The sequence below is a fragment of the Globicephala melas genome, chromosome 3 (genome assembly GCF_963455315.2).
Source record: "Globicephala melas chromosome 3, mGloMel1.2, whole genome shotgun sequence".
In the NCBI taxonomy this organism is placed as follows: Eukaryota; Metazoa; Chordata; class Mammalia; order Artiodactyla; family Delphinidae; genus Globicephala; species Globicephala melas.
In genome coordinates this window covers 110,251,266-110,276,190 of record NC_083316.1, presented here as the reverse complement: position 1 = coordinate 110,276,190, position 24,925 = coordinate 110,251,266, and the positions used below count along the sequence as shown (strand labels likewise).

The following is a 24,925-nucleotide window of genomic DNA, read 5'->3' as shown; positions in this document are numbered from 1 at the left end:
TTGATTTCTGTAGCCAGTATTCATGCTCTTTAATATGCACTTTTTTTCTATAATTATATGATGCCTATTGTTTCAGCCCAGAGCCATTATTTTATTTAGTACAGAGTCAGGTTCTCCCCAGAGCCTAACTCACAGGCTGATAATGAGTTAGGTGCTCAAAGTAGAGCCATAAGGCATCCGGCAACCCCCACACCTCCACCCCTGAGCGATCACCCAAGGGATATGCCTCTGCTCCCGGGAGCAGTGAGGAAAAGCAGACCGAGAGGTTAAGCAACTCTGTTAGGGGCTCCCAGAAGCCATCAGCCCGATCTGGGACTACACACATGGGCTCTGCCTGCTGCACTGAGTTGAGCCCTCCCAGTGTGCCCAGACCTGAGGATGCAGCATGGAGAAGGGGGCAGGGTGGAAAGGCAGGGACAAGACCAGCTCTCTGCCTCCCCTCCAGCCACTTGCTTTGGACCCCGGGTGATTGGTAACATTTGGGGGCACAGGAAGGCAGGAGGTGGGCGCCTCCATTGTCAAACCCAAAGAACAGGAACCAGGGCACAGCCCCTGCAGAGAGCCTAGCTCAGCGCCTTGTACAGTCTGCTCAGCGAATATCTACTGAGGGCTTGCTCTGTGTCAGGCCCCGCTAGGCACTGGGGACACAGCAGTGAGCACCAGGCGCGAGGGTGGAGCTCACATTCTAGTTGGGGAGACACGTGGCAAGCAGTGTGCTAAATGGGAGTAAGTGCGTGCCAGGTGCTCCACGGGGGTTACAGACAGGGCCGGCAGATAACATATGAGCAGACTTGAAGGAGGTAGAGCAAGACAGACTGATAGTCCTGGGGTAGTGGGACAACAAGGAGAAGGTTCCTGAGGGGGCAGAATGCCAGGCATGTTGGAGCAACACCAAGGGGCCACAGTGCTGGAGAGTAATGAGCAAGGGAGAGTGGAAGGAGACGGGGCAGAGAGGGGACGGCAGGTCATCCCTGCAGACCCTCTAGGGCTGGGACTCCGAGTGAGGGGGGCGTGGTCTGGCTGCGGCACAGAGGGGCAGAGGCGGAGGACCGTGCATCTGGCCCACGGCAGTAGCAGTGGAGGTGGTGAGAGAAGGTCAGACTCTGAATATATTGTGCAGGAGAGCTCTACTTTCTCACCCCGTGGGGACTGGACATTTGTTTTGCTTTATGGTTTTCAGGGTTTTTCTGAGGCTTAAACAAAGCGACGTATGTCAAGATTCCCAGCACACAGTTAGCTCGTGGAGACCGTAAGCTGGTGTTATTACTGTGGGAACCTCAGCCTGGGGGCTTTTCTCAGCCTGGGGTCCCATGACCACCAACCCCACTGAGGTGGCAAGAAGAGCAGGGGGTGCCAGAACCTGAGACTGACTCCGAGGAGGGCCCTCCTGTGAGGAAGGGCCGTGGGTATGAAGGCTCAAGAAGGCAGCACAGAGGGAAATGCCAGGGGATCCAGCACCAAACCCCTTACACACAGCTCTGGCGTTGCCCTTTGGGATGGAGTCTGTCCAGGAACCCACCAAGTGAGGTATTGAGGTTCCCCAAGGTGGGGCCGCACCCAGCTCCCCAGCCCTCTTTCGAGATGCCATTCCACCGCTGAGACTCCAAGCAAAATGTATTTTCCTGCAGATTTAGGTTTTGACACAGGAAACAGCTTAGATTAGAAATATGTCAGCCCCAGAACTGACTGACCATTAACTTTTCATAAGCAACTCAGGTATGAGCCCTTTATGTCTCTGTTATGACGCAGGACAAATAAGCTATCTGGTATTTTATTTTTATTAGGGAAGCTTCCACTGCGTGATAGGAATGGGGCTTTTTACAGCAGAGCAATGTTTCAGAGAAAACTCGAAGAGTTTCTTACAGCAGCCTTCTCCAGTATTTCACTCCACTGGGAGCACTTCTGAGTATTTTTTCCTTGATACTGAAAGCAGGCTGCATGCATCCACTCTCCGCCTTCCAACCTGTGCCTTAACCCAAAACTCTCTTGGGCCTGCACCCTTCGTTGGGTTAATTAGCCCGAAAGCATCTTTAAAGGACTCATGATGGTTGTGGCCGGGCCCTTGGACAATCCTTGTGCCACACTGACTGGTGGCCTTCCATCCCTCCTGCCACGAGATTGCTTCTGTGGAAAAAGGAAGCTCAGGAAGGACAGGGAGAATGACGGGAGGAATGGTTTGGTGTTGTCTCCAGGGGGTCAAGAGGAGTTTTGCATCTTCTGTTAATAATAGGAAAAGTAGCAGCCCCCATGTATGTCTCACTTCCCACACTGGAAAATGTACTCGTGGGCATTCTCTTGCCAGATCTCCCCATCACCCCAGGAGGCATATAGGGCATATAAATTGTCCACAACTTACAGGTGGGGAAGCCAGTGCCCAGAGGGATGAGGGAACATTGGTCAGTGCCAGAGTTCAAGCTAAAACCTGAGTATCTTGAGTGCCAGCACTGGGCTTCCCCCATCACGCCTCACAGCTAGTACTGCCCAGCCCTGTTTCTCACCAGGGAGCCAGGACCTCCTCTGTCCCATCAGCTCTGAGCACCACACCTCAGAGGTGTTTGGTAGCTAAAGCCAAACATGATGAAAGGTCTCCCTGAAACACCGGTAATTCCATTCCCCAGCACGTCTGCAGTTGGTGCCTGGACAGGGCCAGCGTTGTGCATTGTTCTGCAGGAGACAAGGCAGCTGGCTGGAAAGGCCCTGGGGGAGTGCTGTGTGCCCAGCGCTCACCCGGGGACTCTGACCAGCTCAAAGCCCCCTCCTGCCCATCCCTCCCCACATGCTGGCCAAATAGGATCCCAGTCTGTGAGGCTGCAGAGGTCACAGGGACAGGGCTTACTGAGTCGTTTCTCATGGAACCCCTGGCGTCAGCCCCTCCTGCTCTCTAGTACATCCCTGCCCTTGTTTTTTGTTTGCCCTCATTTTCCTCAGAGTTCAATTTCCCTTCTCTTAGGTTACCCAGATCTCTGTAAGCTGCCTGAAATTATTTGGAGATGGAGGTGAGATCTAAACCAGTGGTAGGCAAACTATAGCCCATGGGCCAAAGGCAGCCCACCACATTTTTTTAAATAAAATTTCATTGGAACATAGTGATACTCATTAATTTAGGCATTGGTATGGCTATTTTCATGCTACAAGGCAGGGATGAGTAGTTGACAGAAACCCTATGGCCCAGAAAGCCAAAAACATTTGCTATCTGGCCCTTTAAGAAAAAGATGGCTGACCCTAAAGGAGGCCGCCCTCCAGAGCTTCTCAACAGGTGGACAGGAGCTCAGGAAACGGGCCAAGCAGCAGCACAGGAGGGGCAGGTGAGCCCAGCTGTAGAAATGGAGAGGGAGGGTGCTGGGGAAGGTGTTCAAGCCAGACCTCACAGAGAAGGTGAACAAGATCTTAAAAGGATGTATAGGGTCTGGGCAAGCAACACGGCAGAGACATGGAGGTCCTGCTGCCCAGCCCTGCAGGGAGCTCTGGTTGAGTAAGGGGACCAGGCAGAAAGGAAGTCTCTCGCAGCTACAGGGTTTCTGTTTTCCTGCAAAACCAGAGACCTGGCTATGCTTCCCAGCTACTCAACAGAGAAGCCAATCTTGTTGTCTTCCTTGCCCAAGCAGGACTTTGGAGAGGACGACTCCCTCTACATCACCAAGGTGACCACCATCCACATGGGCAATTACACCTGCCATGCCTCTGGCTACGAGCAGCTGTTCCAGACCCACGTCCTGCAGGTGAATGGTTAGTAAATGGCTCCATGCATGTTGTCCCCCCAAAGTGTTCCCAAACGCTGCTCAGAACAACCCTCCTCCCCTCCTGCATTCTGACTTCTTAAAGAAATACCTGACCCCAAAATGTCCCATCTTTCCTGTAAGTAAAGAGGGACTGGGGAGGGGGGTGGGCAGGCAGGGGCAGAGTCTGCCAACTCATTTCCTGGTCTGGCTTTCCCCAAAGCCTCCTCTGATGAAGTGAGTCAAGGTGGGAGGGGGTGAGTCACTTAGGCAGGTCGCACCCAGCATCTCCAGCAGGCCCCTGTAGAATGTGGAGTGTGCCCTGTAGGCGATGTTACCAAACCGAACTTGGGTCCACCCGCCTGCTCAAGGTAAAGCCAGTCTGCTGGCACTGGATTGTGGTGAAGGAAAGTGCAGCGTTTACTGGAGGGCGCCAGGCAAGGAGTCCAGGCAGCTAGTGCTCAAAAGGACCCAACTCCCGAAGGCTTTCAGGGAGAGGTTTTCAAAGACAGGGGGTTGGGGGGGGGGGTGCTGTGGGGCGCGTGATAAGCTCGTGGACATTCTTTTGATTGGTTGGTGGTGAGGTAATCGGGAATCAACACTGTCAACCTTCTGATTCCAACCGGTCTGGGTTCTATGTACTTGTGGACAGCATAGAGTTAACTTATTCCACCTGGTGGGGGTTTCAGTATCTGCAAACAGCTCAAAGGACATGGCTCAGAATGTTATCTATAGTCCTTGAGGAGGAACTAAAGGTCCTTGACTTTGTTTAATGACTAAACTATTATTATTTTGTCTTGCTTAACTGTTTTCCTTTCTGCATTTTCTCACTTGTCTGATTAAATTTATTCTTTGGCACTCAGGGCAGGCCTGGGAGTCTAAAGGTTTTCTATAGACAAGAGGCAGGTGGAGGACATGGGGGTTGAGGAGGGAGTCTGTCCGGGGAAGGCCCCATAGGGTCCTGCTCGATTACAGTGACATGGAGATGGCAAGCTGTTGTGGTCTTGATCCAGTGAGAAGCAGACACTGTCTAGAACATGCCACTCCTCCTCCAGGTGCTGTGGACCCAAATCACTTATCCAGTTGGGAGGCCTTACTTTCTGCAAAAGGGTCTGCTTCCCACCTCCCTCCCCCAGAGGCTTAAGGAGCCTCAGCTGGGGCCCGGCCAAGCAGAACCTCAGCAGGCTGCCTCTCTGCTTCTCACAGGCCCCTGTGTTGCCAGGACTCCCAGAAGCTGAGAAGAATTAACCCCTGCTGCTGACCACGTCAACAATTACAATAGTTCTCTGAGACGTTCTCTGGCCAGTCCCTGGGCTAACACATCACATGGACTCTCCCAGTCCGTATATTTTAACCCACTTTATGGATGAGTCTCTAGGTAAGGTCACTTTCCTGGGGTCACACCACTGGTAGGTGTCATTCTAGACCCAGCCTCTGTCACACGGCTGGCCACTCCAGCCATCACAACAAACAAGCCATCACAGTGCCGTGGCAGATCAGCACTCCAGGGAAACTAGACGTGTCCAGCCACGCCCAGCTGGGCGTCACTGCTTTCACCAAGCAGGCCTGAGCAGGGCGTCTGTGCACCAGAGAATAACGTGAAAGCTCCAGGTCAGCCCCAGACCCTTTGTGCCAGCTGTGTCCAGGGCTTCTGCTCTGATAAAGTATACACGGTGTTGAGAATAATTACATCATGAGGTTCAATGTCACTTACCTCTGGGATCCTGGGTGACAGGCCATTTAAGGACAACAGAGTGAGCTCAGCTTGCCTCTACATTTGTCTTATAGGATGTTTTAGGGATTTTTATGTTCATATGTGCCGAAGCCGTATTTTATTAGTATTTCCCTTGAGCTGGGACATATTTAATCCTTTGGGGCTTTGTGGCTGTGTTTGTTGGCTTGAATCAGGGTGTACAATGAAGTTTCTGGATTTCGTCAGAAATAACCCAGGGGTTCCCAGTTATAACACCCCTGGGTGAGTCATCCCCGGCTGCCATTCAGAGGCCAGCCTGGTGTGCAGCAGGCGGGCAGTGTCTGGGCCGCCCCCTGAGCAGGGCTACTCCAGGGGCAGAGCGTGTACTCTGCAGTGTGAAGACGGCTTTATCATCTAGAGCTGGAAAGTGGTGCCCAGCCTTGTACAGTGTTGGTGAATGTGTGGTTGCACAGCTCCACACGGTTTGGCCCAGGTCCCTCAGGTCCTCAGACCAGCCTGAAAAAGGGAAATAACCCAGGATTCCCAGATCCTCCATCCAGCCCTTCGCATCCTGCCCCCATCTCATAAGAACCGAGGGTACAAGGAGAGGGCTTGAGCCTGGTCCCCTTCATTTCCTCCAGAACAAATCTGTGGGGAAGGGAGGGGATCCACCAGCCCAGGAACCAGAGTAACTCGTGAGTGAGAACCTGTCCTCGCCTCAGGCGCCTGCAGGAGACTCTGTGGTCTTAAACACCTTTAATACACGAATGGCAGGTCCACGGTGCTGGGAGGGCCCTTCTGCCTCCTGTTCCCCCAGAATTCTGAGACAGAGCTCATGATGGGAATGAGCCATTTCCTCCCTCCCGGTGCTGAATCCGGGAGCAAGGCCCAGGCCCACGGACACCATGTGTTGCTGGGCTGAAAGTAGAGACTAGGCTGCTTCCTGTTGCTACCCGAGTGGGGAGTGGACTCTGTAGCTGGCACTGGACAGTTCTGTTCGAGCCTCCCCAGGCACTCCACTCCTACCCACCCCCCAGCCCAGCGATTGCTAAAGAGGCTGCTTAGGGCTAGGGGAGTCTAAATAGCAAAACCTCCCCACTGAGATCCAAGGAGAGGCCCCCTGAGATCCATTTCCTAATTGCTGAGAGATTTAAGGCTTCTCTTCCAGCCCAAGTACTAGAGTCAGCGGCTGCATGCCGGGACCTCTGTATTTTGCGGTGGGCTTTCCACCTCATCCCATGGCTTACTTCGCTCAGTTCCATGACGGCTGGGCTGGGCCATTAGGGTGGGCCTCACTCCAGGAGCCCACAAGGTCCCTGAGCTGGGCTCACCCCCAGGCACGTGGGGGTGGCATTTGGGTCCATTAAGCAGCTCCCTCATGGGAGCACCATACTAAGGTAGATCTGGTGTTGCCTCCCAAGGACATGAGTCCATTGCCTGCTGACCGAGGAACAAGATATGAGGTTTTCAGAGTATTCCAGAAGTGAGGCATGCTGTGTTGAGTGAGAGGGAAAACCTCCCTATCTGTGTGGGAAGGTGGGAAGATGTCATTGAAAGTAAAATGGTACGAAAGACACAATTACAGTAGGAACATTTACTGAATAATTACTGGGCACCATCTCTGTTTCACAGATGAGGAAACTAGGGCTCAGAGAGATCAAGTGATCTGCCCAGGAACCCCAGCCCTACAATTAGTACATAGCTGCAAAACGGATCTTGACACCAAAGCCTAGACTCTTGACGCCTTCTCCGCCCCATCCTCCCCTTTGGGACATTGCACTGTTGCTGTGGGTGAATCCAGATGTGGTCGTTCAGCAGGTCGGTGTTGATCTGCTGTCAAGGGGGAGCACACTGTGGGGGACCGGGGACAGGACCCCTGCCTCGTTTATCCCTGCCCCGGGTGCTGAGCTCACGCATGGTCAGAAACAGCTGGCTTAGCGAGCATCCAATGAAGGACCCACAGCGCAGATATAAGGGCAGGCCCCGCCCGCAGCAGGACTGAAGTTGATGACCTGCACGGCTTGGCCGTCCAGCTCCAGGTGGGCTTGGCAGATCACTGTGCAGATGCCCGATGCTGCTCAGGTTCCCAGGGGGAGGCCCAGGAGGGCTGGGCTGCTGAGGAAGGCTCACCGAGGCGGTGGGCACGGGGGGCTTCCGGGCAGGAGGACTGGGAAGGTGAGAAGGCACCGTCTGTGCTCAGGACAGAAGGAGCACTGCTTTGCTGAGGCATCTCGTGGAGAAGATGTGAGAAAGCTATAACAGATTCATCTGTGGGATTTGTTCCTTTTTGTCAGTCATCCCAAGCGTGAGTCAAAAGCATGAAAGATGTCCCAGAGCAGCTTGAGTAGAATTGGTGGGGTCGCCCAGCTGTGCTGTGGGTGGTGGGATTTGGTCCCCTCTTGGCCTGGAAGATGGCCTGTGGCTTACTGAGCCGAGGCGGTGCCCAGGACGCACAGACAGGGAACAATGTTCTGTCGTTTCCTTCTCCTTGCTTCTCCTCAGTCAGAGGGAGGACAAGAAGGGGAGGACGACGAAGCGGGGAGAGGAGGCCCTGCCAGCTCCCTGCCTCTCTGAGGGCTCAGAAGACTCCATGTGAATGGCAGGTGTTCTGGGGAGGCAATGTGTGGCCAGTGGGCCCAAGAGACGGGGATACCGCACACGTGAACAGGAGCTGGGTGGCGCTGTTCCACCCAAGGCACGGCGCAGACCCGAGCTGGAGACACCTCTGTCATAGGGTCAAGACATGAACTCTGAGCCAGAGAGACCTGGATTCAAGCCTAGTACCTATCCAAGTGCTGGTACTTCCTTGACGTACATCTTTGGTGAGTAAACTCACCTGTAAAATGGGAATGACAATAGTGCCTCCTCCCTTATAGGCCTGATGAGATCGGATATGTGTCAAATGCTTGCGAAATGCCTGGCCAGATATAATTCAGAGTCCAAGATGGGACAGATATGGGGGAGGTTTTGTTTTGTCTCAAGCCATATTTAACTGTAGTTGGCGGACACAGATGATCTGAGCTGGTAGCCCCTCAGAGACCTTCCAGCTCATTATACAGATGGGAAAATCAAGACCCAGAGGAAGTTGCCAAGCCAGGAATAAAATACAGACTCCTCCCTGGAGCTGCCTCACGCCCTGGTGGCAGGGGCCGGGCTCCATATACAGGCTGGGCCACCATCTTCTGGAGCTTCTTCTCCGTCCAGGACTCTACCTTGACCTGGTTTGCTAAAGGAAGCCCTTCCAGGCAACTATTTCCTTTCTCAAATTATTAGTATAACTTCCCCATAGACCAGACCCCCCAGAGATGAGGCCCAAACACTGACATGATTTATAACTTCATGCAAACTTCCCACATTGCTTCCATAGGAGGAACAGAAACTTCAGAAATAAATGATTAATCCATTAAATTAAAAACACCCTCAACCTCCCCACAGTTCAGACAAGTAGCAATTCATTCCCAAAGCACAATAGTAATCTCTCAAATCTGTCTATTACTCCAGCTTGGTACTTTTGTGAATGTGCCTCTTACTTAAGACATATTTATGCTGCCTTTCACCTTGGAAATGATTGATGTTTCCCAAAGAAAATGTGCCTTTGTGTTGTGTATTGAAATATTTTCATGGGAAGGTTTTGCAAATTTAAAAGAAAATGAATGTGTTTATCCCAGATACATTAATTCAATGCTTTTTAGTGTGTGAATTAACACAGAGGAAGAGGGGAGATCAGGGCCAGAGGAAAACAGTTGGGCCTTTGCCTTGCTGCTGGCAGAAAGCTGGGTCTCCACCCGATCCCTACCCTGGGAAGGGTAGTTTCTCACAAAGAAAATGCAGGACTTTTTCTGACAGGACCCTGGCCAAGCAGGGGCCAAGGGTACCAAGGTCTTTGATGCCTCCCTGCCCAGGGTTCTCCTTAGGCCCTCCCTGTCCTGGCAGGAGGCTGGATCAGGGCTCTGGCTGCAGTGCTCTCTTCAGAGCCCGGGGCCTGTTCCACACCAGCTGCAGTCTTAGCGATGCCTCATCACACGCGAGGAGGACAGTTGGGTCCTGGAGGCAGTGGCTGAGCTTCTACCCAAATGATGGGATGATTATTTGTTCCCTCTAACATCCTATTGCCAGTTTTCAACTTAGCAAAGGTCAGGTCAGGGCAAAACGGGCTTCTCAGTGGAGCTCCTTGGTACTCCGGGGTTTGCCTTCCATGTCGCAGGCCCACTCGTGCCAGGCATGGAGCTGCGAAGATCCAGGAGGCTACTGGCCCCGATCTAGCCGGGGGTCTGGGCCTGTGTGCAGGGCCCCCTCCCATTGCTGCTGACTGGGCTGTGCTTCTTTGGCCTCCTCCACGCCAATCCCTCAGGAACCATAGGAGGGGAGGCCCAAGCCACTGGCTCACAGAGGGGCAGCAGCAGCTTCCATCCCCGGGAGTCCACCGTGCACGCTCACAGACGCACACACGCATGCACACCGGGACCCAGGCCCTGCCCCACCCCTCCCATGTGCCCCTGCCCCGTGAACTTCTCTCTCTCTGCCATGCCCGCCCTGCCTCCTTGACTCCACTGCCCTGCACTGATTGTTCCCTTGGCTAAGAATCCTCCCTCCCACCCATCTCTCCCCGCTCCGCCCTGCCTTGCTGCCAACACCTCACCCTTCACTGTCGTCATCATTCATTCAATAAGCATTTACTGAGGTTCTCTGCATGCCACTCACCAGGCTGAGCACTGAAAACAGCAGTGGACAGACCAAAATCCCCATCCTCATGGAGCAATTCAGAGGGTGGAAGATACTAAGGAGGAAAATTTTAAAACAGGAGGGAATAAGGAGACTCAGATAAAAGGAGGAAGCTTTAGGTATGACGGCAAGTAAAGGCCATACTGAAAAGATGACATTTGTGTCCACTTGGTGGGAAAGTCAAATATGCCTCCAAAGGATCTTGGTCTGAGCACCTGGAAAAGTAAAGGCCGTTCACTGAGAGGAGAGGATCGTGGAGGAGCAGGCTTGGAGAAGAAAGATCTGGAGCTCGTGGGGACGTGATAAACGTGTGATGTCGCGCAGCCCATGGGGTATCTAAGTCTGGAGTTGAAGGAAGAGGTTTGACTGGCGGTATAAATTTCCGATGCCTCGCAGGGGAGCTTGTATTTAAAGTCAATAGACCAGAATAGATGCTGAAGGAGTGCAGAGAGAGAATGTCCAGCAGCCGAGCACGACAGCACTGAGAGCCTGGGGGATGAGAAAAAGCAGCAAGGAAGGCAGAGAAGAAGCCACAGAGACAGGAAAACTAAGGAGTATGGTGTCTGGGGCCAAGTGATGTCTGGGGCCAAGGAGGAGGAGTGATCAGCTGTGGTGAATGCCACCGGCAGGTCAGGGAAGGTGAGGAAAGAGAACTGGCCATTGGGTCAGGGTCGGTGGGGGGGGGGGGGGGGCGGGGCACTGTGGTCCAGAGCAGAGCCATTTCCACACGTGGTGGGGAAAGGTCTGCCTGGAGCTGGCTCCGGGGGGATGGGGAGGAGATGTGAGAGCCACCAAGTATGGACAACTCTCCAGGGTGTTTCCAAGAAGAAAAACGGGGCAGAGTTGGGGAGAGAAGCTGGGGTAAAGAGGTTTGGGGATTTTTTTCCAAGATGGAAATTAAAGGTGTTTTATGGACTAATAGGAAAGATCCAAAAAAGGGGGGAAACTGATGCAGGAGGGAGAGAGAAGTGCTAGAGGGACGTTGTGGACAGGACGTGAGGGGATGGAATCTAGGAATGAGGCTCGCGGGACAGGAAACTCAAAACTGGGTCCTTTTCTGGGGAATGGAAGGAGGATGGTCTGTCGGTGGCAACACCTGCCCCACCTCCCAGTCCATGGGGTAGGGGACGGGGCGGGGGGACAAGTGTGGGGGGAGAGAGCCACATCCACTTAAAAGGCTGCAAGAGAAGGAGTGTCACCAGGTTTCCATCTGAGCGAGAAGGTGAGGAACACTCACAGAGGAGTTTAAGGATAGAGGACGTTGTGCTGATGGCAGAACATGAGTTCTAGAAGGCGCAACAGAAGGTTTGGGGGATGATGGATGCCCCAGCGGCCTAGGCTCTTGTAGACTGACAGGATCCCGAATCAAGGGCATGAGGGAAAGGGCCCTGATGGTCCTCAGCTGGAGATGAGGAGACTGGGGACAGGGGCCACTGGGAGGTGGAGGACGCGGGGTTCTGAGGGCCATCTTTAGTCCTGCTGATGGAGGGATGGCGGTCCAAGGAGGAGTGGTCGTAGCCCCCAGGATGACTTCAGCTCCTGGAGACCTCCAGGCCAGCCAGGGTTTCCTCCCTCTCAGCAGACGTGAGCTGTCTTCTAACCCCTGCCACTGGAGGCCCAGGTGTCTTTGCCCAGCAGATAGTCCTTCGTTTTTAAGTGAATGGATGGTTCCGCCCCCTTGACTTTCAGTCAGCTTTTGTCTTGTTGTAGAACAGCACCACCTATTCAGTCGGTCTGCAAGAGCTTCCAAGTCAGGGCTGACCCAGGGTCTCACCTGGAACCAGACAGGTAGAAGCAAATCCCCCAGCCCCAACCAAGACCTCCGGAATCAGACACTGTGGGGCGGGCCCAACATTGTTTTAACAAGAGCCCCAGCTCCAGCCAGGGGATGCAGATACACACTCAAGTGTGACAGGTTCCTGGGTCCACAGATTCCCATCAGAGGGCAGGACAGAGGCAAAGGCTAGTCTTCAAGGCTTGTGCTGGCCCCTGGGCACCTCACTGAGGAGACTGGTCCACAAACCACCAGTTCACTGGACAAACCTACTATCAATAAAGGGGTAGGCCCCACAGGCATAAGGAAAGTCGGTATTTCCTTTGTGAGGTGGAGAGAATAGATCCAAGTGCTCTATTCTGATAAGTCTTCCCAGACCCCTGTCCCTATGTCCCCAAAGCTCCCTTCTGGTAATCCTCATCACACCTTGCTGTTATGTTACTCATCTTCCCCCGACAGAAAGCTTCATGAGGCCAGGGACTGGGTCGATCTTATTCACTGCTCTGTGTGTAATGCCTGACCCTTAGTTGGGATGTAATAAATGTTGACTGCACAATATTGAGTTGACAGAACTTTGTAAACTCTACAAAGACCATTAATGTGCTGCTGGACTCAAAGCTGGGAAGTGCCTCAGCCCTCCCCTCTCCTCCCCACACTGCCTTTCCCTCTCCCCCTGCCTCCCTCCCCCCCGCCATTTGCTATTGTAATACTTGAAATACTTTGTAATATGTGGTATGGAAAAATGACAGTCATCACTCTTGTTTTTCAAAATTTCTTCTGCTGTTCTTTCACATTCTTTCTTCTAGCTAAATTTGAGAATTATTTTGTCAAGACCCCACCAATTGATTTTAACTGGAATGAGATTAAATGTTTGGCATAATTTGGAGTATCTTGTTTCTTAACAACAGTAAGTCTTCCTATCCAAGATCATCTCTAATTTTTCAAGTCTTTTTATATGTCTTCAGTGAGATGTTATAGTTTCATTCATTTCGGTCCCCTGTGTTTTCTCTCTGGCCACTACTGGTACATAAGTGAGCTATTCATTTTGTCTGTCTGGGTACTGGCCCCTTTATGGTGCTCACTTATTAAACCTTACACTTCTGGTTCGTTATCTGGAGCATATCCAGGTAAAGTATCATTTTTCTCCACCTCTTTAATATTTCTCCCTCTCATTTCTTGCCTTCTGTTGACAGTAACATCCAGAAAAATGTTGAGAGTCTGATATTGCCTCCTTTCCTCTTTCCTTTTTGTTTTTTCCCCACTTGACGTTTCACCATTCTGAAAAGATTGGTGCTGGTCCCACTTTTTATAGAGATATTCTTCATTGTAGGAAGAAAATATTATTCTGTTTCTATTTTATTGAGGTTTTTTTCCCTCAAGAAATGGATTTTTTTTTTTTTAAGAAATGGATTTTGAATTTTTTTCAAAGGCCTTTTAGTGTCTAGCAGGAGAATCAAATGGTTTTTCTTTTTTGACTGCCTTTGACTTGCATATGATTAATTATAGATTTCCTAATAGTTAGTCATTGAAATGTATTATACTTGGTCACAGTATGTTCTTTTATTGGGTTGGCCAAAAAGGTCGTGAGGTTTTTCTGTAACATCTTATGGAAAAGAATACATCTTACCCAATAATGCCATGCTAGGTTTGATTTGCTAATATTTTTATGTGGGTATTTGTTTTTTGTGTTTTTTTAATTTAATTTTTATTTTATATTGGAGTATAGTTGATTTACAATGTTGTGTTAGTTTCAGCTGTGCAGCTAAGTGATTCAGTTACACATATACATATATCCATTCTTTTTCAGATTCTTTTCCCATATAGGTTATTACAGAAATGGAGTAGAGTTCCCTGTGCTTGCTATACAGTAGGTCCCTGTTGATTATCTATTTTACATATAGTAGTATGTACATGTTAATCCCAAACTCCTGATTTATTCCTCCCCCCCCCCAACATTTCCTCCTGCCCACAACCACAGGTCTGCTTTCAAAGTCTGTGAGTCTGTTTCTGTTTTGCAAGTAAGTTCATTTGTATCATTTTTTCTTGGATTCCACATTTCTAAGTCTGTGAGTCTGTTTCTGTTTTGCAAATAAGTTCATCTGTATCTTTTTTTTTTAATTCCACATGTAAGTGGTATCATATGATATTTGTCTTTCTCTGACTTATTCGCTTAGTATAATGATCTCTAGGTCTATCAATTTTTTCTTAATTTTTATTTTATATTGGAGTATACTTGATTAACAGTGTTGTGTTAGTTTCAGGTGTACAGCAAAGTGATTCAGTTATACATATACATGTATCTATTCTTTTTCAAATTATTTTCCCATTTAGGTTATTACAGAAAATTGTGTAGAGTTCCCTGTGCTATACAGTAGATCCTTGTTGATTATCTGTTTTATACATAGTAGTGCGTATATGTCAATCCCAGACTCTGAATTTATCCCTCCCCCCAGCCTTTACCCTTTGGTAACCATAAATTTGTTTTCTAAGTCTGTGAGACTTTCTATCTTGTAAATAAGTTCATTTGTATCATTTTTATAGATTCCTCATATAAATGATATTATATGATATTTGTCTTTCTCTGTGTGACTTGCTTCACTTAGTATGATAATCTCCAGGTCCATCCATGTTGCTGCAAGTGGCATTATTTCATTCTTTTTAATGGCTGAGTAATAGTCCATTATATAAATGTACCACATCTTCTTTAACCATTCATCTGTCAATGGACATTTACATTGCTTAAATGTCTTGGCTATTGTATACAGTGCTTCAGTGAACATCAGGGTGCACATATCCTTCCGAATCATGTTTTTCTCTGGATATATGCCCAGGAGTGAGATGGCTGGATCATATGGTAACTCTACTTTTAGTTTTTTAAGGAACCTCCTTACTGTTCTCTATAGTGGTTGTACCAGTTTACCTTCCCACCAACAGTGTAGGGGAGGGTTCCCTTTTCTCCACACCCTCTCCAGCATTTATTGTTTGTAGACTTTGTGATGATGGCCATTCTGACTGGTGTGAGGTGATATATCATTGTAGTTTTGGTTTGCATTTCTCTAATAATTAACAATGTTGAGCATCTTTTCATGTGCCTCTTGGCCATCTGTATCTTTTCTTTGGAGAAATATCTATTTAGGTTTTCTGCCCAATTTTTGATTGGGTCGTTTGTTTTTTAATATTGAGCTGCATGAGCTGTTTGTAACTTTTGGATATTAATCCCTTGTTAATCATGTCATTTGCAAATATTTTCTCCCATTCTGTGGGTTGTCTTTTCATTTTGTTTATAGTTTCCTTTGCTGTGCAAAAGCTTTTGAGCTTAATTAGGTCCCACTTGTTTATTTCTGTTTTTATTTCCATTACTCCAGGAGACGGCTTGAAAATGATATGGCTGCAATTTATGTCAAAAAGTGTTCTGCCTATGTATTCTCTAGGAGTTTTATAGTATCCAGTCTTACGTTTAGGTCTTTAATCCATTTTGAATGTATTGTTGTGTATGGTGTTAAAGAATGTTCTAATTTCATCTTTTTACATGTAACTATCTAGTTTTCCCAGCACCGTTTGTTGAAGAGACAGTCTTTCCTCCATTGTATAGTATTTCCTTCTTTGTTGTAGACTAATTGACCATAGGTGCATGGGTTTATTTCTGGGCTTTCTGTTCTGTTCCATTGAGCTGTACTTCTGTTTTTGTGCCAGTACCATATTATTTTGACGACTGTAACTTTGTAGTATAGTCCGAAGTCAAGGAGCCTTATTCCTCTAGCTCCATTTCTCTTTCTCAAGATTGCTTTGGCTATTCGGGATCTTTAGTGTCTCCATACTAATTTTAAGATTTTTTGTTCTAGTTCTGTGAAAAATGGCATTGGTAATTTGATAGGGATTGCATTGAATCTGTAGATTGCCTTGCTTAGTATAGTCATTTTTACAATACTGACTCTTCTAATCCAAGAACATGGTATATCTCTCCACATGTTTGTGTCATCTTCGATTTCTTTCATCAGCATATTATAGTTTTCAGAGTACAGGGCTTTTGTCACCTTAGGTAGGTTTATTCCTAGGTATTTTATTCTTTTTGATGCAGTGGTAAATGGGAGTGTTTCTTTAATTTCTCTTTCTGATCTTTCATTGTTCGTTTATAGGAACGCAAGAGATTTCTGTATATTAATTTTGCATCCTGCAACTTTATCAAATTCATTGATGAGCTCTAGTAGTTTTCTGGTAGCATCCTTAGGATTTTGTATGTATCATATCATGTCATCTGCAGTGAGAGTTTTACTTCTTTTCTAATTAGAATTCCTTTTATTTCTTTTTCTTCTCTGATTGCCGTGCCTAGAACTTCAACACCTATGTTGAATAAAAGTGGTGACAGTGGACATCTTTGTCTGTTCCTGATCTTAGAGGAAATGCTTTTAGCTTTTCACTGATGAGAATGATGTTAGCTGTGGGTTTGTCATATATGGCCTTTATTATGCTGAAATATGTTCCCTCTATGCACACTTTATGGAGAGTTTTTATCATAAATGGGTGTTGAATTTTGTCAAAAGCTTTTTCTGCATCTATTGAGACAATCGTGTGGTTTTTATTCTTTAATTTGTTGATGTGGTGTATCACACTGATTTGTGGATATTGAAAAATCCTTGCATCCCTGTAATAAAACCCACTTGATCATGGTATATGATCCTTTTAATGTATTGTTGGATTTGGATTGCTAGTATTCTGTTGAGGATTTTTGTGTCTATGTTGATCAGTGATATTGGCCTGTAATTTTTGTTTTTTGGTATCTTTGTCTGGTTTTGGTAACAGGGTGAGGGTGACCTCACAGAATGAGTTTGGGAGTGTTCCTTCCTCTGTGATTTTTTGGAATAGTTTCAGAAAGATAAGTGTTAACTCTTCTCTAAAGAGTTTGATAGAATTCGCCTGTGAAACCATCTGGTCCTGGACATTTGTTTGTTGGGAGTTTTTTAATCACAGTTTCAATTTCAGGACTTGTGATTGGTCTGTTCATATTTTCTATTTCTTCCTGGTTCAGTCTTGGGAGATTGTACCTTTCTAAGAATTTGCCCATTTCTTCCTTAGTATTTCTGTCATGTCCATTGTAACTTCTCCTTTTTCATTTCTAATTTTATTGATTTGAGCCCTCGCCCTGTTTTTCTTGATTAGTCTGGCTAAAGGTTTGTCAGTTTTGTTTATCTTTTCCAAGAACCAGCTTTTAGTTTCATTGATCTTTTCTATTGTTTTCCTTGCCTCTGTTTCATTTATTTCTACTGTGATCTTTATGATTTTTTTCCTTCTACTAACTTTGGGTTTTGTTTGTTCTTCTTTCTCTAGTTGCTTTAGGTGTAAGGTTAGGTTGTTTATTTGGGATTTTTCTTGTTTCCTGAAGTAAGATTGCATTGCTATAAACTTCAGTCTTAGAACTGCTTTTGCCACGTCCCATAGGTTTTGGATCATTGTGCTTTCATTTTCATTTGCCTCTAGGTATTTTTTAATTTCCTCTTTGATTTCTTCAGTGATCCATTGGTTGTTTAGTAACATATTGTTTAGCTTCCACATGTTTATGTTTCTTTGTTTTTTTTCTTATAGTTGATTTCTAATTTCATAGCATTGTGGTCAGAAAAGATGCTTGATATAATTTCAATTTTCTTAAATTTACTGAGGCTTGCTTCTTGGTTCAGCATGTGATCAATCCTGGAGAATGTTCCATGTGCACTTGAGAAGAACGTGTATTCTGCTGCTTTTGGATGGAATGCTCTGTAAAAATCAATTAAGTCCATCTGTTCTAATGTGTCATTTAAGGTCTGTGTTTCCTCATTGATCTTATGTCTGGATAATCTGTCCATTGATGAAAGTGGGGTGTTAAAGTCCCCCACTACTATTGTGTAACTGTCAATTTCTTCTTTTATGACTGTTAGTATTTGCCTTATATATTGGGGTGCTCCTTGTTGGGTACATATATATTTACAATTGTTATATATTCTTCTTGAATTGATCTCTTGATTATTATGTAGTGTCCTTCTTTGTCTCTTGTAACAGTCTTTATTTTAAAGTCTATTTTGTCTGATATGAGTATTGCTACTCCAGCTTTCTTTTGATTTCCATTTACATGGAATACGTTTTTCCATCCCCTCACTTTCAGTTTGTATGTGTCCCTAGATCTGAAGTGGGTCTCTTGTATGCAGCAATATATACGGGCCTTGTTTGTGTATCCATTTAACCAGTCTGTGTCTTTTGGTTGGAGCATTTAATCCATTTACGTTTAAGGTGATCATCAATATATGTGTTCTTAGAGCCATTTTGTTAATTTTTTTGGATATCTTTTTGAAGGACTTTTTCTTTCCCTTCCTCTTTGTTCTCTTGGGATTTGACGACTATCTTTAGTGTTGTGTTTGGACTACTTTTTGGTTTTTTGTATGTATCTAATGTAGATTTTTGGTTTGTGGTTCCCATAAGGTTTTGATAAAGCAGTCTATACATATACAAGATTATTTTAAGTTGTTGGTCTCTTAATTTCCAATGCATTTCCAATATCCTGCATTTGTACTCTCCTTTTCTCACAATTTCTGGTTTTGATATCATATTTGTGTGCAGATGATTTCCTTCCTTTACTATATGTTTGACTTTACTGGTGAGCTTTCTCATTTCTTGTTTCTAGTATGTCCTTTTCCTTTCAGCCTACAGAAGTTCCTTTAGCATGTGTTGCAAAGCTGGGCTGATGGTGCTGAACTCTCTTAGCTTTTGCTTATCTGTATAGGTTTTCGTTTCTCTGTCAAATTTGAATGAGAGCCTTTCTGGGTAGAGTATTCTTGGCTGTAAGTTTTTCCCTTTCATCATTTTAAACATATCATGCCATTCCCTTCTGGCCTGCAGAGTTTCTGCTGAAAAATCAGCTGATAACTTTGTGGGAATTCCCTTGTATGTTATTTGTTGCTTATTCCTTGTTGATTTTTTTTTTTTTTTCGGTACGCAGGCCTCTCACTGTTGTGGCCTCTCCTGTTGTGGAGCACAGGCTCCGGACGCACAGGCTCAGTGGCCATGGCTTATGGGCCCAGCCACTCCACAGCATGTGGGATCTTCCTGGACCGGGGCACGAACCCGTGTCCCCTGCATCGGCAGGCAGACTCTCAACCACTGCGCTACCAGGGAAGCCCTTCCTTGTTGATTTTAATATTTTTTCTTTGTCTTTAATTTTTGTCAATTACTATGTGTCTTGGTGTGTTACTCCTTGGTTTTATCCTGCCTGGGACTCTCTGCACTTCCTGGACTTGGATGACTGTTTCCTTTCCCATGTTAGGGATATTTTCAGCTATTATCTCTTCGAATATTTTCTCAGGTCCTTTCTCTCTCTTCTCCTTCTGGGACCTCTAAAAGGTGAATGTTGGTGCATTTAATGTTGTCCCAGAGGTCTCTTAGATTGTCCTCATTTCTTTTCATTCTTTTTTCTTTATTCTGTCCCACAGTAATGATTTCCACCATTCTGTCTTCCAGCTCACTTACCATTCTTCTGCCTCATTTACTCTGCTATTGATTCCTTCTAGTGTATTTTTCATTTCAGTTATTGTATTGTTCATCTCTGTTTGTTTGTTCTTTAGATCTTCTAGCTCTTTGTTAAACATTTCCTGTATCTTCTCAGTCTGTGCCTCCATTCTTTTTCTGAGATCTTGGGTCATCTTTACTATTATTACTCTGAATTCTTTTTTTCATGTAGATTGTGTATCTCCACTTCACTTAGTTGTTCTTCTGGGTTTTTATCTTGTTCCTTCGTCTGGGACATATTCCTCTGCCATCTCATTTTGTCTAAATTTCTATGTTTGTGGTCTCCTTTCCACAGGCTGCAGGATCATAGTTCTTCTTGCTTCTGATGTCTGCCCCCCAGTAGGTGAGGTTGGTCCTGCTGCTTGTGCAGGCTTCCTGGTGGGAAGGACTGTTGCCTGCCCTCTGGTGGGTGGAGCTGGGTTTTGTCCCTCTCTTGGGCAGGGCCGTGTCAAGTGTTGTGTTTAGAGGCAGTGTAAGCTCAGTACAACTTTAGGAAGCCTGTCTGCTGATGGGTGGGGCTGGATTCCCACCCTGCCGGTTGTTTGGCCAGAAGCACCCCACAGTGGAGTCTGCAGGCTGCGGGGTGGCCCCAGGTCTCATTGCCAAAATGGAGAGCTCACACTGATCAGTATTCTGAGCCCTCCACCGCCAGTGTCCTTGCCCCCACAGTGAGCCATAGCCAACCCCTGCCTCCCCATGAGACCCTCCAAAACCCTCAGGTAGGTCTAGCCCAGGCTCCTATGGAGTCACTGCTTTGTGCTGGGTCCCAGTGCATGTGAAGTCTTGTGTGCATCCTCCAATAGTGGAGTCTTTGTTTCCCCCAGTCCTGTGGAGCTCCTGCACTCAAGCCCTACTGGCCTTCAAAGTCAAATGCTCTGGGGGTTCCTCCTCCTGATGCCAGACCCTCAGGATGGGGAGCCTAACATGGGGCTCAGAACTCTCACTCCTGTGGGGGAACCTCTGTGATATAATTATTTTCCAGTTTGTGTGTCACCACCGGCAGGTATGGTATTTGATTATATTGCAAAAGCTCCCCTCCTCCTGTCTCTTTGTGGCTTCTTCTTTGTCTTTGGATGTAAAATATCTTTTTTTGGTAGGTTCCAGTCTTTTTTGTCAATGGATGTTCAACAGTTAGTTGTGATTTTGGTGTTTTTGTGAGAGGAGGTGAGCACAAGTCCTTCTCCTCTACCATCTTGTCCAGAATCCTGATTTGCTAATATTTTACTTGGGATTTTGGTATATCTAGTACTGAGTGAGTTAGGTCTGTAATCATCTGTTTTGTGCTCTCTTTGGCAGGTTTCCATGTCCAGGTTATACAGCTTCATTATAAAATTTGGGACATCTTCTCTGCTGTATGCTGTAGGAATTATCTGTTCCTGAAATGTACAAAAGAACTTCCCTATGAAACTAATCAGGGTTCTTTGGGGGTTAGTAGCGCCTTTTTAAAAACAGCTTTATGAACTTTCTTTGTAAAGGAACCGGTGGGTGACATAGGTGTGCCGAGACACCGTGAATTGAAGAAAAAAAAAAAAAACCTGAATAGGTTACCAGAGTAATTCAAGGTAAACTACAAATAAAGGATAATTGAGACAGCAGAGAAAAAGAAAAAAAACAGCTTTATAGAGGTATAATTTATGTACAAAAAAACTGCACATATTTAATCTATACAATTTGATGAATTTGTGCATGTATACGCCTAGGATACCAGCACCACAATCAAGGTAACAGACATACCCATCACCTCCACTGTGTTTTTCTTTTTTGTTCGTTTTTGTGGTGAGAGCACTTAACATGAGATCTACTCTCTTAATAGATATTTACGTGCACAACATACTATTGCTGATTATAGGCCCCATATTGTATAACAGATCTCTAGAACTTATTCACTGCATAACTGAAAAGTAGTGCTTTAAAATGTTTTAAATGCTCTCTTCTTGATTCCATGTCAATACTTTAAAGTTTCCTTTTAAGTGATTCATTTCATTGAGCGCTTCATGTTTATTACCTATAATTGAACAAAGTACTTCCATATTTTTTAATCTCCTCTGCGTTCTTTATATTTTTCACTAAACAAACCTGCCAGAAATTTGGCTACTTTATTCATTTTCACGAACATCCAGGTCTCAGATTTATCAGTTCCACTCTTTTTTGGCAAATTGATTCATTCCTTTCTGCTTCTATCTCTATTGATTCTTCCCTCACCTTCTTTAAGTTTACTATGTGGTTGCTTGGCAGGCCTATATAAATAAATGGTGATCTAGCAGGAGCCCAAGGTTATTCACTCCCAGGTCCTGGCCTCCCACATTCTAGAACCCGGGCTGCTCTACCTCCTTCTCCAACTCCCCACCAGTCCAGTGTTCCTAGGTCCCCCGTCTCTATCTCTGTACTTTTGAATCGTAGCCTCTTGAAAAAAACTCTGCTGTCTCTTCAACTTGAACCCCATTCCTCTCTTTACCAAATTCAGGGTATAGGAAGTTTTCCTAGATAAATTACTATTTCTTCCTTCTTTGAACCAAGGGGAATCAGAGAAGAGAGATCCACTTCTGTGTTCTAAGCAGTCCTCCAGATACGCCTTAGCTAGAGCCCCTTTTACTTCATCGATCCCAAGTGGCCTGACCCGTGACAAGGACCTTCTCCCACACCCTGGGACTCTCCCCCAGAACTGCAAACAAAGAGAAACCAAGGAAATGACTCCGATTTTATTATTGTTTGGTCTGTGTGTGGTTAGTCATGGGTGCCTCTGAGCTCATGTTATGGAAACAGCTCTGGCCACTCTGAAGGTGGGTTTGTGCCCTTTGCCAGCTATCCATTTGGCTTTGTCCTCGGCCCCCTACTTTGCCCCATAGGTCAACCAGAGGAAAGACTTGAAACTCAGGCTAAGTTGATCAGATTATTACCAGCCTCCTGGGTTTTGACAGGACCTGCAGCATCTGTTTCTCACAATAAGGTAATAGAATTTTTCTTTTGTCCTCAGCCTACCCAAGCACAGATCACTAGAAATCTTCACGTTCTAGGATCAACATTATCACTTCCTTCTATATATGCGTCAATTTGTTCCACCTCTAGTCCCAAGAAAAATCTCTCTCCTAACATACTGGGTCACTTTCTTTTCTTTTTTTTTAAGTTATTTTTTTTTAATATTTATTTAGGCTGTGCTGGGTCTTCATTGCGGCACGCGGGATTTGCGTCATGGCATGCGGGATCTTTCAGTTGCAGCATGCGGACTCAGTTGCGGCATGTGGACTTCTTAGTTGCAGCATGCATGCAGGATCTAGTTCCCCGACCAGGGATCAAACCCAGACCCCCTGCATTGGGAGCGCAGAGTTTTACCCACAGGACCACGAGGAAAGTTGCCCTGGGTCACTTTCTCTTATCGGACAATAGGAGTGTCCAGATAACTCTGGGAAAATGTAGTTGCTGGCTTCAAGGCAAAGAATGCATCTCCCAACTTTCCAAAAGGTGTATGATGTGGTTTTTGTTATTGTTGTTGTTTAGTTTAATATCCAGGTGCCTTTACAGAAGCTCTCATAAACCCTTTTTGGAAGTATGTAGAGAAACATGCATGAATAAGTAAGAGCCCCCAATTCCACTGAAAATGATAATTATTTTATTTCCTGGGCCCAGAGCAAGGGGTAGGAGGGAAGATCCTCCAGACAGTCCTCACTCCTTCCTGCCCTACAGACAGCCCATGTAGGAAAGGCCAGAGGGTAGAGGGTACTGATGCTCATCTGATGAGTGGGCCTGGTCACATCCCCAGCCCTGTACTTGACTTCCGGGACCCATGGGTGGGTCAGGAGCCAAGGAGGGCACACTTGCCTCTCACGCATGTTCCGGGGATGAGAAGTGGAAAAATAAAAATGACCCACTGGAAAACCAATGGTCTTCCCTAGAGCAGTAATTAGGAGCCCTGCCAGTCAGTGCCCATAAGTACTTTGTGAAGCACTTCCTTGCAAGAAATTAAGCTCCTGTCCAGTGGCTTTCCGATAAGAGAAATAATATATCTGAATTTTATTCATTCAGAAGTAAGTTTTGGCAGTTGTTGCTCTTTACGTGTAGCAGCTGAACAGCCGTAAATATTTGGATTGTCTCTCTGATCATATTTAGAATAATGATGAACGCCATGAATTACAGCGTACAAAGCCTGACATGTTTATTGTCGGCAATCCATTTTATAGCCCTTTCTTTTAGGGTTGCAAGCTGGTTACAAAGAGAACTCCAGAGTTGTCTCTCGGTTCAGCCCTCTGGGCAGGGTCTCAGAGTTGGACTACAGGCCTGAGGCAGGTGAAGGCCTTTTCTCACCAGCACTAACTCTCACCCACAGTGCCACCCGTCATCCGTGTCTATCCAGAGACCCAGGCACAGGAACCCGGAGTGGCAGCTAGCCTGAGATGTCACGCAGAGGGCATTCCTATGCCCAGAATCACTTGGCTAAAAAATGGCATGGATGTCTCAACCCAGATGTCGAAACAGCTTTCCCTTCTAGGTAAGCGCTCCGCTCGGTGTCTCTGTGCCATTTTTCCCATCAAGTTCAAGCTGACGCTCTCCCCAGGAATGGAAATGAGAGGAGTGATTTGTTTCTAAGTCAGACATTCGGGGAGCAAACAGATATCTCCCCGTTTCCCTGCTCTCTGGACTCACACAGATCTTTGTGAGCACAATGATGAGACGCTGTCAATCAGGTCCCAGGTCACCTGCAGTTCATTTCTGCTGTTCCAGCTCTTCCTGGGCGTATATCAGGGTACTGGCTGCCCTCAGCCCTGCTGAGGGGCTGTGCTTTTAACCTCAACACTCTCAATAGAAGGGAGAAGGGAGGAAGGATGGAGGTCCCAGCTGAACAGGCCGCCCTGAGCACTGTCCCTTCTACAGCCAATGGGAGCGAACTCCACATCAGCAGCGTTCGGTATGAAGACACAGGGGCGTATACCTGCATTGCCAAAAATGAAGTGGGCGTGGACGAAGATATTTCCTCCCTCTTCATCGAAGACTCGGCTAGAAAGACCCGTGAGTCCACGCTTGCCTTTGAGCTCCTCACTGAGCTGGTTGGGGGATGTTGGGTGGCAAGGGCCACAGCCACCAATCATGAGCCCCTGGAGACAGGGGTAAACCTCATATCCTTCTGTGCTCAAAGCTGGGGACAGAGGGTGGCCAGAGGTGGGTAGACCTTCCCTGTAAGCCTAGACAACTCTGGAGGCATAGACAGGGAAACGCTCTGGACAGCAGACAGAACCCAGGACCACAAGGAAGCTCGCATATCATATCCCCAGTTCTGCCTCCTACTTGCTCTGTCCCTCATCCACAAAAGTGTTCATGCTAAGCGCGCACCAGCTGCTGCTGCCCATCCACGGCCCAGGAACTGGCCTGTGCACTCTCACACACCTGTCTTTACTCCAGGGATTGTTGCCCACCAGGGGCGCTAAGCAGGCTCTCCCTCGTAGCTACTGCTCCCCAAGAGACCCTGCAAGGTTGATTTCATGGATGAGTGTCGGACAT

The 24,925-nt window shown here is 46.9% G+C and overlaps 1 protein-coding gene across 1 annotated transcript in view; it reads left to right on the top strand.

Moving 5' to 3' along the window:
- Positions 1-24,925, top strand: part of FSTL4 (follistatin like 4) — a 495,703-nt gene that overhangs the window by 436,164 nt on the left and 34,614 nt on the right. The window contains exons 8-10 of the mRNA XM_060296220.2: positions 3,606-3,726; positions 23,757-23,918; positions 24,302-24,436. Coding sequence (XP_060152203.1) covers positions 3,606-3,726; positions 23,757-23,918; positions 24,302-24,436 — 418 coding nt within the window. The remainder of the gene's footprint in view (positions 1-3,605; positions 3,727-23,756; positions 23,919-24,301; positions 24,437-24,925) is intronic.